This window comes from Eschrichtius robustus, chromosome 15 (genome assembly GCF_028021215.1).
Source record: "Eschrichtius robustus isolate mEscRob2 chromosome 15, mEscRob2.pri, whole genome shotgun sequence".
Lineage (NCBI taxonomy): Eukaryota > Metazoa > Chordata > Mammalia > Artiodactyla > Eschrichtiidae > Eschrichtius > Eschrichtius robustus.
This window is the reverse complement of record NC_090838.1, coordinates 25,885,699-25,901,045: the sequence shown is the minus strand read 5'-3', so window position 1 is coordinate 25,901,045 and position 15,347 is coordinate 25,885,699. Positions and strand designations below refer to the sequence as shown.

Below are 15,347 nucleotides of genomic sequence, written 5' to 3'. Positions count from 1 at the left end.
AAAACCTTTTTACTTCTGAATAATCTTTCCCATCATATCGCTCACATTTGGAAAAGGGAATTTTACAAATGCTCAACTAAGTTGTTGGAAAACATGTTCTTACCTATAAAAATTATAGAAGGTTGAAGTTCTCGAGCCACAGCAAAAAGAGCTCTCACCAATTTCTCTCCTTCTCCCACCTAAAACAAGGCATTATACGCTGTTATACCCATAAAATGCAAGATTATTCCAGCTTTTTAAATTTCACTATTAAAAGTCTAGAACCTAGGAATTTAATTTCATTTCTTTGCAACAACCAAAGATTTGGTTTAAGGAATGGGGGTATGGGGGTGTTACTGAATTGTCCCTTATAATTTTAGAAAATAGACTACTTATTTATTATTTAAGACGGTCTGGTGAGTACTTTAAAAAATGAAAAATATCTCTGTCTTGTTTCACTCTGCATTCCTAAGACTTGAGAATGGAATAGCTATTGGGGTATAACTACTGAGAAAGAGGGAATACTAGAGAAGAGAGAGATGCGGCACGTATTCTTAAGCCCTAGGTTGCAGGGTATATTTATAGAAGCAGGTAAGTTGGAAAATGCTCTCCTAAATAAAACTTGCTCTACTGAGAACATCGTGAAAACCCATTCTCACAATATCACTGTCAATAAATATCAACGTATTTCTAGGTAGTCCAGGAGGTCTATGAACACTCCTTAAGACATTCCCAGGGGCTGAAATACTATACTAAAGCCATTCTATGCACCAAAGCATCTAACGCAAGAGTCATGAGGTTTGTGGTAATCTACTACAAAAACTATTTTGTTCTCTAGGTGGCATCTATTCTTTTTATTGAAAATTAAATAAAAGAAAAAAGGAAAGGCCCCAGATTTAGAATCTTCAAAACAAATATTCTCAGAGCCGGAAGGAACTGCAAGAGATCACCTCTTACGACATCAACACTTTATAAGTGAAGTAAATATAGTAAGACTGATTCATAACTGCTAACAAATCTTGTACATGAATTTGAAAGAAGATCTATGTATTTAATAAATGGAACCTGGTTTATATTTAAAAAAAATAAATGAAGTAAAGCCTAAAGTGATACTTTCCTAAGGCCAGCTCGGCATGCAAAAGTTAGGCTGGAATCCCTACGTCCTAGCTTCCAAGACAGTGCTTTCTGTTACAGTATGTGCATAATATGGGTAAACCTACTTTAATAACAATTTTACTTATAAAATTTCACACAGGAAGCAAAATTTAATCAGGAAAAGTATCATTTTATAGTTATTTTTAATTACTTTACAAAATTAAGACCCCAGCCAATACTTGATCTTGGACTTCTAGCCTCCAAAATACAGGATAATAAATTTCTATTGTTCAAGCCAGCCAGTTTGTGGTACTTTAATACACAGCCCTAGCAAACAAATACAGTATTTAACAGAATAATTTCAATTTTAAAAGAGCCTAGCAAATGCACATAACTTTCTACCTTGAAGACTGATATTCAGCATATCTAAATAATAGATATAAAACTCAAAGAAAAACATTTTGGTGTAATGTTCTTACCATTTATACTTAACACAGTAACGTTTAGACAGTAATTTAAAACATGACAATACTGGAAAAAGAACACTCACGTATTTTGAAGTTAAACTTGCAGCACTTATATTAAAGAAGGTTGCATTAGATTCTGCAGCTACTGCTTTAGCCTTTAAAAATCACAAGGGTAAATACTGTATTAGTTCAATTGCTTTAAAAAGATAACCACATCTGATCAATTTAAGTTCTAGAAAAGATTTCCTAAAAATATAAGCTATGACACAATTCTCAACATATGGCAATCAACGTGTTTTCTTCTCAGCAATGAGGAAAAGGTCTAGGAAGAGCTATGCTTCTTTCCACTCTCTTTTTCTCTAAGAAGTGACAGGGAGAGGTTAAAGAAAAAAAAAAAAAAGAGGGTATTATTCTCTTCCTAGTTATAGAAGATAACTGCTTGGAGAAAGACAAACAGCTAAGGGAAAAAGTTACTCTTTCCCTATTTATGTTTTCCCTCTAGGAGAGCTATGCAGGAGAAAGATACCCAAATCCTAGCAAAAACTTTTGGCAAAAGGATACAGAAAAAAAAAATCTGTTGTATGTCAATTATGCCTCAATTAAAAAAAAAAGAAATCTGTATCATGCTGATTATTTTATTTAAATAAACCTGTTACAATAGTAAAAAGAAAAAAATCAAAGATTAGGAAGATACTCAATATAGTAAGGTAAGCTCTTCTACAGTAAAATTTTATTATTTAACTTGGGAAAATAATGAAAATTACACTATTAAATTTAGCCAAACCCAAACTACTACGGAAGATAACGTATGTGGGTTTCCACCTACTTCATCATTAAAAACTAGTTTAAAAATTGGGAGTTCCCTGGTGGTCCAGTGGTTAGGACTCGGCGTTTTCACTGCTGTGGCCCTGGGTTCAATTCCTGGTCAGGGAACTAAGATCCCGCAAGCCACGCAGTGCGGCCAAAAAAAAAAAAAAGTATATTATAGCAAAGGCAAGTCATAAATAATAGACTCAGGGACAATGAAAAGTTTCTTCTTTCATATTATCTCCCTAATATCTCAATAGAACATGCAAATTTAAAAAGAATTCTTGGGACTTCCCTTGTGGTCCAGTGGTTAAGACTCTGCAATCCCAATGCAGGGGGCCCGGATTCAATCCCTGGTCAGGGAACTAGATCCCACATGCATGCCACAACTAAGAGTTCGCATGCTACAACTAAGGAGCCAGTGAGCTGTAACTAAGGAGCCCGCCTGCCACAACTAAGGAGCACACATGCTGCAACTAAGACCCAGCACAACCAGATAAATAAATACATTTTTTTAAAGTTTAAAAAATAAAAATAAAAAGAATTCTTACCAGCATTGTTTTCCCATTTCCAGGTGGACCAAAGAGTAACAGTCCTCTGGCAGGAGCTCTAAGCCCTGTGAACAACTTAAAAATATACACTTTATTTCACAACCATGATTCTGGAGACACTTTTTCCAGACATTTTAAGTATTATTTGTTATCTAAAAAGCACCATCTTTCAATAGCATCCTCCCAAAGAGAGATGCCCAGAGCTCTAAAGAGAACACATAATCAATAAATTAGAATAATTATTAAAAACAGAAGAAAACAAAATGAATTAAAACCAAACCCTTATTGATCAAAATGAAAGCAGATTGGTTAAACAAGACATATTGAACATAGTATGCCTCTCTACTTCCTTTAGAAATCTCACCAAATAATAGTAAATGAATAAAAAAGATATAACTCTTCAAAACAGAACAAAAAATTACAAAAGGAGACAACAGAGGACACAAATTTTTGTAGATGGAGAGCTGATAAAGTGTGGTAAATTATTTAACGGAGTTGAAGGAGCTAAAACCTAAGTGCCAGCTTGTGAAGGGATACCTAGATACAAGGAGCAAGCTGATGTGAACAAAAAACCCTGGAACAGCTCAGGAACTGGAGGCACCAGGTACCAGAGAAAGCAGCAGTAAAGTAGCTGGCCAAAAACAGGGGAACTGATTCAAAGTCTGTATGAGGAACAATGGAACCCATGCTCTTGCCCCCACAAAGAGCACTCCGGCAAGTACTCCTCTTCCATAACCAAAGGAGGCAGACGTCTTATTCTGTAGAGAAACTTAACCAGAGTCTCCAAACTCTGGGACACCAGGCATGGCAGGAATGAAGGGTGAAGCACCCGACTGATAACACTTTACTTAATAGTGAAAGTGTATGTACTTTTAAGTTGAACCATATGAAGCGGCTGATATTCAACTTAAAGATGGAATATTTTTTTGAGTGGTTTTAGGTTTACAGAAAATTTAATGAAAAGTGTAGAGTTGCCACATAACTCCTCACTTCCCCCATTTCCCCTATTATTAACATCTTGCATTAGTATGGTACATTTAATACAGCTGATGAATAGTGATATGTTACTATTAACCTAAGTCCATAGTTTACATTAGGTTCACTATTTGTGTCACATATCCACCATTACAGTTTCAACCTAAATCTTGACATCTAATCAAATTATCAACAAGGGAAGACAGTAGATTAAATATATTTTCAGATGTGTGAAATCTCAAAATATTGTCTCACATGACCCTTTCTCAGGAACTTACAGGAGGATGTATGCCATCAAAATGAGAAAATAAACCATGAAAGAGAAAATAGGGAATCCAAAAAACCGAGAGATCCATTAAAATAGAAAGACAAAGAAAAGTTCCATGATGATGGTGAAGCAAGATTATAGAACAGCTATGAAATAAGAACAACTGGTCGAATGGAACAGAAAAAGGTGGTTCCAGGCAAAGGGGTTCCAAGAAAAAAAAAAAACTGAGCTAATGAATTTTCAAATTGGTTTGACAATTGGTAAGATGAAAACTAAGCAAACAAAAAAGTAACACAACTATTTACTGTAGGGGGAAAAAAAACCTATACAAGGGAAAAAAACACACTATCCTACTCAGCTTGGTACTTAACATTTACAAGAAATAAATATTGATTTAACCTCAGCAATGATATACTACACTGGGAGGATGGGGTAGGGAATGTGTGATATAATGGAGCTAAGGGTTCATCAAGTTAAAGATTCTACATGAAAAAAAAAAGAATTGGCTTTATAAGATTATTACTTAAAGAGGTAAGTTCAAAAACTTTTAAAAAAGCAAATGTTCAAGCTGGTATAATGAAAGATAACATATTTAGAAATTCATGGAAATTTTAGTAGTAGGTAGAACCTTTTAAAATTGGAGAACAGTCACATTCTTCTAGAAAACTGAAAGAAAATGCTATTATTAAGCAGCAAGATAACAAAATAAACATAAGAGCTCTACAGATGAACCGGTTTGCAGGGCAGAAATTGAGACACAGATGTAGAGAACAAACGTATGGACACTAAGGGGGGAAAGCGGTGGCGGGTGGGGGTGGGGGTGGGATGAATTGGGCGATTGGGATTGACATGTATACACTGATGTGTATAAATGGGTGACTAATAAGAACCTGCTGTACAAAAAAATAAATAAAATTAAATTCAAAAACAAAAAAAAAACACAAGAGCTCAGAAAAATGCTGACAAATAAGGTGGACAGGATATGAAAGAGGTCTATGAAATAGGACAGAAGAATATATATTTTCGTTGTAAAATTTTTGAGAAAAGTATGTAGACAGATCATTGTGATATACTTTGAAATGTACTACTTTGGGGTCGGAAGGTATGTTTTATTTTATATTCTTCTTATAGTTTTAACTTGTTTCAAAGATTAATATTTGTGATTTTTAAAAATTACTTTTGGGATTAACCAAGATGGCGGAGTAGAAGGACGTGCTCTCACTCCCTCTTGCGAGAGCACCAGAATCACAACTGGCTGCTGGACAGTCATTGACAGGAAGACCCTGGACTTCACCAAGGAGGATACCCCACGTCCAAGGACAGAGGAGAAGCCACAGTGAGACGGTAGGAGGGGCGCAATCAGAGTAAAATCAAACCCCATAACTGCTGGGTGGGTGGCTCACAGACTGGCGAACACTTATACCACAGAAGTCCACCCACTGGAGTGAAGGTTCTGAGCCCCACGTCAGGCTTCCCAACCAGGGGGTCCAGCTACGGGAGGAGGAATTCCTAGAGAATCAGACTTTGAAGCCTAGTGGGAATTGATTGCAGGACTTTGACAGGACTGGGGGAAACAGAGACCCCACTCTTGGAGGGCACACACAAAGTAATGTGTGCATCGGGACCCAGGGGAAGGAGCAGTGACCCTGGGGGAGACTGAACCAGACCTACCTGCTGGTGTTGGGGGGTCTCCTGCAGAGGCGAGTGGTGGCTCTGTTTCACCGTGGGGATAAGGACACTGGCAGCAGAGGTTCTGGGAAGTTCTCCTTGGCGTGAGCCCTCCCAGAGCCTGCCATTAACCCCACCAAAGAGCAGGGGTAGGCTCCAGTGTTGGGTTGCCTCAGGCAAAACAACCAACAGGGAGGGAAACCAGCCCCACCCATCAGCACGGGTAAGCTCCAGTGTTGGGTTGCCTCAGGCAAAACAACCAAAAGGGAGGGAACCCAGCCCCACCCATCAACAGTCAAGTGGATTAAGGTTTTACTGAGCACTGACCGCCACAGCAACAGTCAGCTCTACCCACCACCAGAGCCTCCCATCAAGCCTCTTAGATAGCCTCAACCACCAGAGGGCAGACAACAGAAGCAAGAAAAACTACAATCCTGCAGCCTGTGGACCAAAAACCACAGTTACAGAAAGATAGAGAAGATGAAAAGGCAGAGGGCTATGTACCAGATGAAGGAACAAGAAAAAAACCCAGAAAAACAACTAAATGAAGTGGAGATAGGCAACCTTCCAGAAAAAGAATTCAGAATAATGATAGTGAAGATGATCCAGGACCTCAGAATAAGAATGGAGGCAAAGATTGAGAAGATGCAAGAAATGATTAACAAAGACCTAGAAGAATTAAAGAACAAACAAACAGAGATGACCAATACAATAACTGAAATGAAAACTACACTAGAAGGAATCAATAGCAGAATAACTGAGGCAGAAGAACAGATAAGTGACCTGGAAGACAGAATGGTGGAATTCACTGCTGCGGAACAGACTAAAGAAAAAAGAATGAAAAGAAATGAAGACAGCCTAAGAGACCTCTGGGACAACATTAAACGCAACAACATTCGCATTATAGGGGTCCCAGAAGGAGAAGAGAGAGAGAAAGGACCAGAGAAAATATTTGAAGAGATTATAGTCGAAAACTTCCCTAACATGGGAAAGGAAATAGCCACCCAAGTCCAGGAAGCGCAGAGAGTCCCATACAGAATAAACCCAAGGAGAAACACGCCGAGTCACATAGTAATCAAAGTGGCAAAAATTAAAGACAAAGAAAAATTATTGAAAGCAGCAAGGGAAAAACGACAAATAACATACAAGGGAACTCCCATAAGGTTAACAGCTGATTTCTCAGCAGAAACTCTGCAAGCCAGAAGGGAGTGGCATGATATACTTAAAGTGATGAAAGGGGGGCTTCCCTGGTGGCGCAGTGGTTGAGAGTCCGCCTGCCAATGCAGGGGACACGGGTTCAAGCCCTGGTCTGGGAAGATCCCACATGCCACGGAGCAACTGGGCCCGTGAGCCACAACTGCTGAGCCTGCGTGTCTGGAGCCTGTGCTGCGCAACAAGAGAGGCCACGACAGTGAGAGGCCCGTGCGCCGCGATGAGGAGTGGACCCCGCTCGCCGCAACTAGGGAAAGCCCTTGCACGGAAACAAAGACCCAACACAGCCAAAAATAAATAAATAAAATAAATTTTAAAAATACATATATATATTCCATTGTATGGATACATCACATTTAAAAAAAAAAAAAAAAAGTGATGAAAGGGAAGAACCTACAACCAAGATTACTCTACCCGGCAAGGATCTCATTTAGATTTGATGGAGAAATCAAAAGCTTTACAGACAAGCAAAAGCTAAGAGAATTCAGCACCACCAAACCAGCTCTACAACAAATGCTAAAGGAACTTCTCTAAGTGGGAAACACAAGAGAAGAAAAGGACCTACAAAAACAAACCCAAAACAATTCAGAAAATGGTCATAGGAACATACATATCGATAATGACCTTAAACATGAATGGATTAAATGCCCCAACCAAAAGACATAGACTGGCTGAATGGATACAAAAACAAGACCCATATATATGCTGTCTACAAGAGACCCACTTTAGACCTAGGGACACATACAGACTGAAAGTGAGGGGATGGAAAAAGATATTCCATGCAAATGGAAATCAAAAGAAAGCTGGAGTAGCTATACTCATATCAGATAAAATAGACTTTAAAATAAGGAATGTTACAAGAGACAAGGAAGGACACTACATAATGATCAAGGGATCAATCCAAGAAGAAGATATAACAATTATAAATATATATGCACCCAACATAGGAGCACCTCAATACATAAGGCAACTGCTAACAGCTATAAAAGAGGAAATCGACAGTAACACAATAATAGTGGGGGACTTTAACACTTCATTTACACCAATGGACAGACCATCCAAAATGAAAATAAATAAGGAAACAGAAGCTTTAAATGACACAATAGACCAGATAGATTTAATTGATATATATAGGACATTCCATCCAAAAACAGCAGATTACACGTTCTTCTCAAGTGCGCACGGAACATTCTCCAGGATAGATCACATCTTGGGTCACAAATCAAGCCTCAGTAAATTTAAGAAAATTGAAATCATATCAAGCATCTTTTCTGACCACAACGCTATGAGATTAGAAATGAATTACAGGGAAAAAAACGTAAAAAAGACAAACACATGGAGGCTAAACAATACGCTACTAAATAACCAAGAGATCACTGAAGAAATCAAAGAGGAAATAAAAAAATACCTAGAGACAAATGACAATGAAAACACGATGACCGAAAACCTATGGGATGCAGCAAAAGCGGTTCTAAGAGGGAAGTTTATAGCTATACAAGCCTACCTAAAGAAACAAGAAAAATCTCAAGTAAACAATCTAACCTTACACCTAAAGAAACTAGAGAAAGAAGAACAAACAAAACCCAAAGTTAGCAGAAGGAAAGAAATCATAAAGATCAGAGCAGAAATAAATGAAATAGAAACAAAGAAAACAATAGCAAAGATCAATAAAACTAAAAGTTGGTTCTTTGAGAAGATAAACAAAATTGATAAGCCATTAATTAGCCAGACTCATCAAGAAAAAGAGGGAGAGGACTCAAATCAATAAATTCAGAAATGAAAAAGGAGAAGTTACAACAGACACCGCAGAAATACAAAGCATCCTAAGAGACTACTACAAGCAACTTTATGCCAATAAAATGGACAACCTGGAAGAAGTGGACAAATTCTTTGAAAGGTATAACCTTCCAAGACTGAATCAGGAAGAAATAGAAAATATGAACAGACCAATCACAAGTAATGAAATTGAAACTGTGATTAAAAATCTTCCAACAAACAAAAGTCCAGGACCAGATGGCTTCACAGGTGAATTCTATCAAACATTTAGAGAAGAGCTAACACCCATCCTTCTCAAACTCTTCCAAAAAATTGCAGAGGAAGGAACACTCCCAAACTCATTCTATGAGGCCACCATCACCCTGATACCAAAACCAGACAAAGACACTACAAAAAAAGAAAATTACAGACCAATATCACTGATGAATATAGATGCAAAAATCCTCAACAAAATACTAGCAAACAGAATCCAACAACACATTAAAAGGATCATACACCACGATCAAGTGGGATTTATCCCAGGGATGCAAGGATTCTTCAATATATGCAAATCAATCAATGTGATACACCATATTAACAAATTGAAGAAGAAAAACCATATGATCATCTCAATAGATGCAGAAAAAGCTTTTGACAAAATTCAACACCCATTTCTGATAAAAACTCTCCAGAAAGTGGGCATACAGGGAACCTACCTCAACATAATAAAGGGCATATATGACAAACCCACAGCAAACATCATTCTCAATGGTGAAAAACTGAAAGCATTTCCTCTAAGATCAGGAACGAGACAAGGATGTCCACTCTCACCACTATTATTCAACATAGTTCTGGAAGTCCTAGCCACGGCAATCAGAGAAGAAAAAGAAATAAAAGGAATACAAATTGGAAAAGAAGAAGTAAAGCTGTCACTGTTTGCGGATGACATGATACTATACATAGAGAATCCTAAAACTGCCACCAGAAAACTGCTAGAGCTAATTAATGAATATGGTAAAGTGGCAGGATACAAAATTAATGCACAGAAATCTCTTGCATTCCTATACACTAATGATGAAAAATCTGAAAGAGAAATTATGGAAACACTCCCATTTACCATTGCAACAAAAAGAATAAAATACCTAGGAATAAACCTACCTAGGGAGACAAAAGACCTGTATGCAGAAAACTATAAGACACTGATGAAAGAAATTAAAGATGATACCAACAGATGGAGAGATATACCATGTTCTTGGATTGGAAGAATCAACATTGTGAAAATGAGTATACTACCCAAAGCAATCTACAGATTCAATGCAATCCCTATCAAATTACCAATGGCATTTTTTACGGAGCTAGAACAAATCATCTTAAAATTTGTATGGAGACACAAAAGATCCCAAATAGCCAAAGCATTCTTGAGGCAAAAAAATGGAGCTGGAGGAATCAGACTCCCTGACTTCAGACTATACTACAAAGCTACAGTAATCAAGACAATATGGTACTGGCACAAAAACAGAAACATAGATCAATGGAACAAGATAGAGAGCCCAGAGATTAACCCACGCACCTATGGTCAACTAATCTATGACAAAGGAGGCAAAGATATACAATGGAGAAAAGACAGTCTCTTCAATAAGTGGTGCTGGGAAAACTGGACAGCTACATGTAAAAGAATGAAATTAGAATACTCCCTAAGACCATACACAAAAATAAACTCAAAATGGATTAGAGACCTAAATATAAGACTGGACACTATAAAACTCTTAGAGGAAAACATAGGAAGAACACTCTTTGACATAAATCACAGCAAGATCTTTTTTGATCCACCTCCTAGAGTAATGGAAATAAAACCAAAAATAAACAAGTGGGACCTAATGAAACTTCAAAGCTTTTGCACAGCAAAGGAAACCATAAACACGACGAAAAGACAACCCTCAGAATGGGAGAAAATATTTGCAAATGAATCAACGGACAAAGGATTAATCTCCAAAATATATAAACAGCTCATTCAGTTCAATATTAAAGAAATAAACACCCCAATCCAAAAATGGGCAGAAGACCTAAATAGACATTTCTCCAAAGAAGACATACAGACGGCCACGAAGCACATGAAAAGATGCTCAACATCACTAATTATTAGAGAAATGCAAATCAAAACTACAATGAGGTATCACCTCACTCCTGTTAGAATGGGCATCATCAGAAAATCTACAAACAACAAATGCTGGAGAGGGTGTGGAGAAAAGGGAAACCTCTTGCACTGTTGGTGGGAATGTAAATTGATACAGCCACTATGGAGAACAGTATGGAGGTTCCTTAAAAAACTAAAAATAGAATTACCATATGACCCAGCAATCCCACTACTGGGCATATACCCAGAGAAAACCATAATTCAAAAAGACACATGCACCCGAATGTTCATTGCAGCACTATTTACAATAGCCAGGTCATGGAAGCAACCTAAATGCCCATCAACAGACGAATGGATAAAGAAGTTGTGGTACATATATACAATGGAATATTACTCAGCCATAAAAAGGAACGAAATTGAGTCATTTGTTGAGAAGTGGATGGATCTAGAGACTGTCATACAGAGTGAAGTAAGTCAGAAAGAGAAAAACAAATATCGTATATTAATGCATGTATGTGGAACCTAGAAAAATGGTACAGATGAGCCAGTTTGCAGGGCAGAAGTTGAGACACAGATGTAGAGAATGGACATATGGACACCAAGGGGGGAAAACTGCGGTGGGGTGGGGATGGTGGTGTGCTGAATTGGGCGATTGGGATTGACATGTATACACTGATGTGTATAAAATTGATGCCTAATAAGAACCTGCAGTATAAAACAACAAACAAAACAACTAATACTAAACTTTCATTGGGTTATTTGTATGGAAATATGTTAATATAAATGTTTCAGACATTACATGAAATTTCTAAAAATCTTATATTTGTATTTGTATGGAGATATGTATGGAAATATGTTAATATAAATGTTTCAGACATTAAAAAAAAAATTACTTTTAAAATATTTAAAACATAGTCCTATTTGATGGCAGGGAGATGGACAAGAGTTTTTTCAATGTCCTTTCCAGGTCCATGACTTCATGAATGAACAAGGGTTAAAGTACTTGCTTTAGGTAATTCTGAGAAGAAATTAACTCAAGCATATATTTTTAATATTATTTATCTCCTTAAAGCCATTTTTAGCGTTCGGTGACTTAATTATGATTCTGCGTTTCTGTGATGAAATAAAAATTCTAGCACGCTAAAGAATGAATAAGTTCGTCATGATGCCTGTCATACCCAACTTTCCAATCTAGCCTAACAATGTCCCCACCGTGGTCCATGCAAGCTCCCCACTGTGGACAATTATGAATAAAGCTGATTTGTTGCACAATGGAGATGCTTTATGAAATAAGTCTGACCCATTCACGGCTTACCACGATCCATTTTATGGGTCTACTGTGAAAAGCTGAGCTAGGACAATCATATTCCCTTTCTGAATTAGAATCTGAACTAGAATTATAAAAATGGTCCAATTGGCAGGTGTGGAGACAGAGAGACAAATGGTCCAAACCCTGAGGTCTGGGTCTACCTCAAATTCTGTCCTTCCTCAAGCTCCAATTTAGTACATTTACTAAGGTTTCTGCCCCTCCTAAGGCTAGGTTATTCAACTTTGAAATTCCAGTTTTTTCTAATATTATAGCGCCACCATGGAAATATGCCAAAATGCAAAGTCATATGCTGTTTGACCTCACTTTCCACTTTAGATGTGTTCCCTAAAGCTATGGGTAGAGCAGAAGCTGAATGCCTTCTAGCACAGTCCAAATATTTCCTTACTACCTTTACAATTTTAGATATATTTTTGTACCCTAAGAAGCATACCACTTAATAAATACTAAAATCCATACTTAAGAATTAGCTGGCAGTTATAGCATTGAGGCGGCAGTCTAATGTTAGGAATCTTATTTATTTCATTTCCTAGAACCACCACTTAACTATAATGTTGAGCAAGAAATTTAGATTTCAGGATTAGTTTCTTTATCCACAAGTGGACTAGATGACTGCTAAGATCCTTTTCAGGTCTACAATTATATGAGTTCTTTCAACAAGCATTTTTTTGTCAATACTCACTCTGCTACATTTACTACTCTTACATAACCCCAGGCAAAAAGTAAGCCCAAATACAAGCTATAATATGTTTCCTCCAAGTGTGGCCTGAGGTGCTACAAGAGATAAATTTGGTTCATATAAGGACAAATGCCTTCTATTTTAATAATTCTCTATTTTATTGTGTATTAGGAAAATTTCAATTAGTATATTAGACCAGTGATTTCATGCACACTGCTTCTTAGAGTGGGCAAGAAGTAAAAATAAAGAAAGCAGACTCAAAAAATAGTAAGTTTCAGTATAGTTGGTACTCACAAGTTATAAACACCATGAAAGTAGTATGAGAGTGACATAGACTATAGAAAACTAGAGCCACACAAGCTTTACACATTCATTTAAAAGCGTATTCATCACAATGTGCCATATAACATCTATTTTCACGAGATTTTGTAAATGAGTCCATTAAGACTTGAAAGTTCTAGGAGAAGAGAAATAACTAATCCAGACTGGATCCTCATATTTATTTTTTGCAATATTTTCAGAACAGCATCAAACATGCAATCCGTGAATTGTGAGAATCCAAAACAATGCTAATTGGGAGATTAGGTCTGACATAAATACACTACCATGTGTAAAACAGATAGCTAGTGGGAACCTGCTGTATACAGCACAGGGAGCTCAGCTTGGTGCTCTGTGACGACCTAGATGGGCGGGATGGGAGGGGATGGGAGGGAGGCCCAAGAGGGAGAGGATATATGTACACATATGGCTGATTTACTTCGTTGTACAGCAGAAACTAACACAACATTGTAAAGCAATTATACTCCAATAAAAAAGAATGAAGCACTGAAAAAAAGAAAAACAATGCTATGTGTGGAAAATTAAATATTTATTATCAACTGCAAGATTACCTAACTTCCTTAGTGAGTTTAAAAATAAGGGATGAAAAGGTGAGGTCCCTACCCATCATTCACCAGCTCTCCACTTTGATGACTTAATATCTTGAAAATAATTCTTTTATTTATTTATTTACGTATTTATTTATTTATTTATTTATGGCTGCGTTGGGTCTTCATTGCTGCGCGTGGGCTTTCTCTAGTTTCGGTGAGCAGGGGCTGCTCTTTGTTGCGGTGCGCAGGCTTCTCATTGCGGTGGCTTCTCTTGTTGCGTAGCATGGGCTCTAGGTGTGCAGGCTTCAGTAGTTGTGGCACACCGGCTCAGTAGTTGTGGCTCGCGGGCTCTAGAGTGTAGGCTCAGCAGTTGTGGCACACAGGCTTAGTTGCTCCGCGGCATGTGGGAATCTTCCCAGAACAGGGATCGAACCCATGTCCCCTGCATTGGCAGGCGGATTCTTTCTTAACTTTAAATCTCTCTTACCTTGATATAAAAATTATTTCCTGTTACCTACTTTTCCTATAAATTTAATTAAAAATGGACTGGGAATTAGGAACCATTATATTTATTCTCCTCTCCAGTATAAATAACTAGTCAACATCAACTGCTAATGTTTTTTTCCCTTAAAAGACATCTAATCTACTGTTATATGAACTAATCATTCTCGTATAGCTCAAACACTTCTTTACTGTACTATGGATTCAGTAATGGATGATGCTATAGGAAAATGATAATATAAAATCCTTACCTCAGGCCTCAGAGAAGGAAGAATAACAATTTCTTGCAATGCTTGTTTTGCCAACTCTTGACCAGCTATATCATCAAATTTAACAGCTGTTCCACTAAGAAACAGAATTTCAGTTAGCTCCGTAACAGAAATATACTTCAGTTATTATAATATTAAGTCTAAGCTCTATGTAACATAGCCATTTTTATGTTAACTGTGAAACTATAGTTAAATCAGTAAAGCAATGGTTTTCTACATTTACAGTAATTGAAAACCATCATAAAAATTACATATGTAAATTAGACAAGGTATATATATTATCTATTTCACTCATGATATATTTCATAAATTAAAAAAATTTAAAACCCCATAAAACACTTTAGATGACAAAACTTACTTGTCCACAATTTCGTTCATTATAAGGTTAGCAAGGTTGCTGTCCACATTCCTAAAGTTCTTCAAGTCTTTCTTTTTACGAGCAGCAGTTGTAGGGGTAGAAGGTTTATTTGTTCTATTTGTTTTTGGTGTACTCTTGAAGGACACAAAATTTTAATGTGAAAACACAACATAATGTTTACACTTTTCACATGTGAGTCAGCCTTAATGTTCACAGAATTAAAGGCTTAAAAGTAGCAAAAAATGGATATAAAAATCCAAAAATTGTATATTTACTCCAAGATAAAATGGCATTCACTATAGAACTACATTTGGCATGAAGTGGGTTTATAGAAGATTTTATCCAGAGAGATTCAGTTACTATAAAATAAAAAGGCTCTATCACAACGCAGTCATACAATTTTGATCCTTGTTAGAATTGTAACAAACCTCTA

General features: G+C 37.0%; 1 protein-coding gene across 2 annotated transcripts in view; it reads right to left on the bottom strand.

Annotated features, from left to right (window-relative positions):
- SPAST (spastin) overlaps nucleotides 1–15,347 on the bottom strand; it is a 58,349-nt gene that overhangs the window by 11,332 nt on the left and 31,670 nt on the right. For both annotated transcript variants that reach the window (XM_068564663.1, XM_068564664.1), the window contains exons 6-10: nucleotides 14,915–15,048; nucleotides 14,539–14,632; nucleotides 2,900–2,974; nucleotides 1,625–1,696; nucleotides 104–179 (exon numbers count right to left, since the gene is read on the bottom strand). In XM_068564663.1, coding sequence (XP_068420764.1) covers nucleotides 104–179; nucleotides 1,625–1,696; nucleotides 2,900–2,974; nucleotides 14,539–14,632; nucleotides 14,915–15,048 — 451 coding nt within the window. The remainder of the gene's footprint in view (nucleotides 1–103; nucleotides 180–1,624; nucleotides 1,697–2,899; nucleotides 2,975–14,538; nucleotides 14,633–14,914; nucleotides 15,049–15,347) is intronic.